General features: G+C 20.1%; 1 protein-coding gene and 1 pseudogene across 1 annotated transcript; one reads left to right on the top strand and one right to left on the bottom strand.

Annotated features, from left to right (window-relative positions):
* Positions 1-1,267: 1,267 nt before the first annotated feature.
* Positions 1,268-2,215, top strand: LOC130903370 (NADH-ubiquinone oxidoreductase chain 1-like; the record flags this gene model as incomplete). Its single annotated transcript, XM_057815426.1, is given in 1 exon segment — positions 1,268-2,215. A coding segment is annotated over 1 exon segment (867 nt), but the record flags the coding sequence as incomplete, so codon positions are not given.
* Positions 2,216-2,299: 84 nt separating this feature from the next.
* Positions 2,300-4,062, bottom strand: LOC130903371 (cytochrome b-like; annotated as a pseudogene).
* Between the last annotated feature and the right edge of the window lie 1,507 nt (positions 4,063-5,569).

Here is a 5,569-nt window from a genome sequence, read left to right as displayed (position 1 = left end):
TAATTATAGTAAATTGTATTGTGAAAGAAAATTTTATTATTAAAAAAAGAAAAATTAATTTTTTGTACCTTGTGTATCAGGGTTTATTAAATAATATTTATATATTTAATTTTTTCGAATTTAAAAGAGCTAAAAAATTAAAATTTTTATTGTAGAATAAATAATTTTAAATATTTTTTTTGTAATGAAATGTTATTCGTTTTTAAATATATCTAGTTTTTTAAGAAAAAAATTTAATTTATTTATTAATTAATATAAATATTTTTTAATATTTTTATATTATTAATAGTTAATATTTTTGGGGATGAGCTTAAAAATAAATTTTTATTAGTACATTAATAATTAAATTATAAAATTAGGATTAAAAATTTTCATATTTTGAAGTATGTTATAATTTATAATTGAGATTATATAATTTTTATTTACTATAAATTTTTTATTAAAATGTAAATTTAAATATAAAAGATTTAGTAATAATGATAAAATTAGTATATAAATTTATAAATTTAAAATTTTTTTATTAGGTTAAGTAAAGGAATTCGGCAAATATTTTTTCACCTGTTTATTAAAAACATGTCTTTTTGTGTTAAATTTAAAGTCTGGTCTGCCCTCTGAGTATATTGAATGGCCGCGGTATTTTGACCGTGCTAAGGTAGCATAATCATTAGTTTTTTAATTGAAAGCTGGAATGAAGGGTTGAATGAAAAAAAGACTGTCTCTATTTAATTTTTATAAAATTTTATTTTTAAGTTCAAAAGCTTAAATAATATTAAAAGACGAGAAGACCCTATAGAGTTTTATAATTTTTTATATAAAAGATTTAGTATTAATTTTTTTATATTTAAAAATTATTTAATTGGGGTGATTAAAAAATTTAATAAACTTTTTTATATTTTTATATTAATTGATAAATAGTTGATCCAAGTATTTTGATTATAAGATAAAATTACCTTAGGGATAACAGCGTAATTTTATTAAAGAGTTCAAATCGATAATAAAGATTGCGACCTCGATGTTGGATTAAAATTTATAATTGGTGCAGAAGCTAATTAATTAAGTCTGTTCGACTTTTAAAATTTTACATGATCTGAGTTTAAACCGGTTTAAGCCAGGTTGGTTTCTATCTTTAATTAAATTTAACATTTTAGTACGAAAGGACCAAATGAAAAAAATAATTTTTATATTTTGAATAAAATTAATTATTTTGGCAGATTAGTGCAATAGATTTAGAATCTTTAAATGTAATTTATATTACAAGTAATACTTGATATTAAAAGATTTTTTAATAATTATAATTTCAAGGTTAGTTTTAATTATTTGTGTATTAATTAGGATTGCTTTTTTAACATTATTGGAGCGTAAAGTTTTAGGTTATATTCAAATTCGTAAAGGTCCAAATAAAGTTGGGTTTATTGGTTTGATTCAACCTTTTAGAGATGCTATTAAATTATTTAGTAAAGAGCAAACTTATCCTTTTATGGCAAATTTTAATTTATATTATTTATCTCCTATTTTTAATTTGTTATTATCTTTATTTATATGAATATGTATACCATTTATTAGAATTAATATTAGATTTAATTTAACGATTTTATTTTTTTTAGCTGTTTCGAGATTGAGTGTTTATACAATTATGTTGGCTGGTTGATCTTCAAATTCTAATTATTCATTATTAGGGAGACTTCGTTCAGTTGCACAGACAATTTCTTATGAAGTAAGATTAGCCTTAATTTTAATATCTTTTTTATTTTTAATTTTAAGTGTAAATTTAATTGATTTAATTAAATATCAAGAATTTATTTGATTTATATATTTATTATTACCATTGTGTTTTATATGGTTAGTTTCAAGATTAGCTGAAACTAATCGTACTCCTTTTGATTTTGCTGAAGGGGAATCAGAGTTAGTTTCTGGCTTTAATGTTGAATATAGAAGAGGAGGGTTTGCTATAATTTTTTTAGCAGAATATGGAAATATTTTGTTTATAAGAATAATATGTATTTTTTTATTTATAGGGGCAAATTTAATAAGTTTTATATTTTTTTTAAAATTATCTTTTTTATCTTTTTTTTGGCTTTGGGTTCGAGGAACCTTACCTCGGTATCGTTATGATAAATTAATATATTTAGCTTGAAAAGGTTATTTACCTATTTCATTAAATTATTTAATTTTTTTTTGTAGGATAAGAATATTTTTTTTTATTCTTATAATTTAGTTAATTATTTTTAGTATAAGTTAATAGAGAATTAAAATCTCTTTTTTATATTTTCAAAATATAAACTTATACAAGTTCATTAACTATTTAAAAATAATTAAATCTCAAAAATATGAAGTGATAGGATTAATTAAATAATAAAGGAAATAAATTATTGTAAGAATTTGACCTGTTAAAATATAAGGATCTTCAACTGGTCGAGCTCCAATTCATGTTAATAAAATAATAATAGATACTAATGTTCAAAATAAAAATTTATTTAATGGATAAAATTGTGACCTTAAGAATTTTTTATTATTAATAAATGGAAGTAAGTATAAAATAGCGATTGATATTACTAATGCAATTACTCCCCCTAATTTATTAGGAATTGATCGTAAAATAGCATAAGCAAATAAAAAATATCATTCAGGTTGAATATGAATTGGTGTTACTAGTGGGTTAGCAGGGGTAAAATTATCAGGATCTCCAAGTAAATAAGGATTTCTTAAAGTTAAAAAGATTAATAAAAAAATTATAATTAGAGCACCTAGAATATCTTTAAAGATAAAATAAGGATGAAAAGGGATTTTATCAATATTACTATTAGTACCAATAGGATTTCTAGATCCTGTTTGATGTAGATATAATAAGTGAATAATTATAAAAGCAAAAATAATAAATGGTAAAATAAAATGAAATGTAAAAAATCGTGTTAGAGTTGCATTATCAACTGCGAATCCTCCTCAAATCCATTGTACTAATATATTACCTAAGTAAGGAATTGCAGATATTAGATTAGTAATAACAGTGGCACCTCAAAAAGATATTTGACCTCAAGGTAGAACATATCCTAAAAAGGCAGTTGCTATTGTTAAAAAAAAAATTGTTACTCCAATTATTCATGTTTCTATTATATTATATGATCTATAATAAATTCCTCGACCAATATGAATATATAAACAAATAAAAAAAAAAGAAGCCCCATTTGCATGGAGAGTTCGTAATAATCAACCATAATTGACATCACGACAAATATGAGCAACTCTATTAAAGGCTAGTTCAATATTAGGACAGTAGTGTATTGCTAAAAATAATCCTGTAAAAATTTGAATTATTAAACAGATTCCTAGTAAAGATCCAAAATTTCATATGTATGAAATATTTGATGGGGTTGGGAATGTAATTAATGAATTATTAATAATTTTTAATAATGGGTTTTTTTTTCGTATGGGTATTTTCATTAAAATATTTGTCGTAGGGGTCCATATAAAAAGTTTGTAATTTTTACAGTAGCAATTAAAGTAATAAATAAATAAATAATTATTGTAATTATAATTAAATAGTTTGGAAAATTAAAATATTTTATTATAGATAAATTAAGGTTTTTATTTAAGTAAAATGATTTTGTTTCAATTGTTTGTACTATAGTATTTATATAATAATGATCTAGAAATATTAAAATAAATATTAAAATTATTGTGAATATAGTAATTAGTAATAATTTAAAATTAAATTTAAATTTTTCATTAGAAGCAATTCTTGTTATGTAAATAAATAAAATTAATATTCCTCCAATTATAATTAAAAATAAAATATAAGAATATCAATAATTTAGACTTATAAGTCTACTGATTAAGGCAATTATTAGAGTTTGTAGTAAAAGTATTAAACCACAGGTTAAAGGGTGACTTATAAAAATAAATATTAAAGATAATATGAATAATATTGGAAAAAATAAAATTATATCAGATATTAGTTTAAATAAAATATTAATTTTGGAGATTAATGATAAATATTATTTATATCTGAAGTTTTAAAAGAAACCTTATTTTTGGTTTACAAGACCAATATTTTATTTAAATTATTAAAACTTTAATGTTAATATATTTATTAATAGTAATATTTTTTTCTGGTGGACTAATATTTGTTTTAAATCGAAAGCATCTATTGATAATATTATTAAGTTTAGAATTTATTGTTATTTCTTTATATTTTAGATTATTTTTATATTTAAGAAATATAACTTATGAATATTTTTTTTCTATGATTTATTTAACAATAAGAGTATGTGAGGGTGCTTTAGGATTATCTATATTAATTTTAATAGTTCGTGTTCATGGTAATGATTATATTACAACTTTTTCTTTTTTATGATAATATATTTATTAGGGTTATTGATATTGATTCCTTTGAGTTTTAAAAATTTCTGATTAATACAATGATTTTTTTTTATTTTATCTTTTAGATTTATTTTTAATTATAGAGGATTTTTTCAAGTTTTTAATATTTCATATTTTTTGGGATTAGATATATTATCTTATAGTTTAATTTTATTAAGTTTTTGAATTTGTAGTTTAATAATTTTAGCAAGAGTTAAATTGTATTTTAATAATGAATATTATAATTTATTTTTAATAATTTTGGTTATTTTATTATTAAGTCTTTATTTAACATTTTCTTCATTAAATTTATTTATTTTTTATTTATTTTTTGAGATTAGCTTAATTCCTACTTTAATTTTAATTATAGGATGAGGATATCAGCCTGAACGTTTAGAAGCTGGAATTTATTTGTTGTTTTATACTTTGTTAATATCATTACCTATGATAATTATAATTTTTTATTTAAGAGAAAAATATTATTTAACTATATTTATTTGTATAAATTTAGAATTATCTTCTTTTTTTATATTTTTATGTATTAATTTGGTTTTTTTTGTTAAAATTCCAATATTTTTTTTTACATTTATGACTTCCTAAAGCACATGTAGAGGCTCCTATTTCTGGTTCGATAATTTTAGCAGGTATTATATTAAAATTTAGGAGGATATGGGCTTTTACGTTTTATACTTATTTGGTAGGAGTTTTTAATAAATTTAAATATTTTTTTTATAATAATTTGTTTATTAGGAGGTTTTATTGTGTCTTTAATTTGTATTCGTCAAAGGGATATAAAATCTTTAATTGCTTATTCTTCTGTTTCTCATATAAGTTTAGTTTTAGCAGGTATTATAACTTTAAATTATTGAGGGTTATGAGGAGCTTTATTAATAATATTAGCGCATGGTTTATGTTCTTCGGGTTTATTTTTGTTTAGCTAATATTTCTTATGAACGAATTCATAGTCGAAGATTATATTTAAATAAAGGCTTATTAAATATTATACCTAATTTAAGATTAATTTGATTTCTTTTAGTTTCTTCTAATATAGCAGCTCCTCCTTCATTAAATTTAATAAGAGAAATTATATTAATCAATAGAATTTTATCTTTTAGTTTATTTAGTATATTATTTTTATCTTTAATATCATTTTTTAGAGCTGTTTATTCATTATTTTTATATTCATATACTCAACATGGTCAATATTATTCGG

The sequence above is a fragment of the Diorhabda carinulata genome, unplaced genomic scaffold (genome assembly GCF_026250575.1).
Source record: "Diorhabda carinulata isolate Delta unplaced genomic scaffold, icDioCari1.1 Dcau_61, whole genome shotgun sequence".
Taxonomy (NCBI): domain Eukaryota; kingdom Metazoa; phylum Arthropoda; class Insecta; order Coleoptera; family Chrysomelidae; genus Diorhabda; species Diorhabda carinulata.
This window is presented reverse-complemented; position numbering and strand designations above follow the sequence as displayed.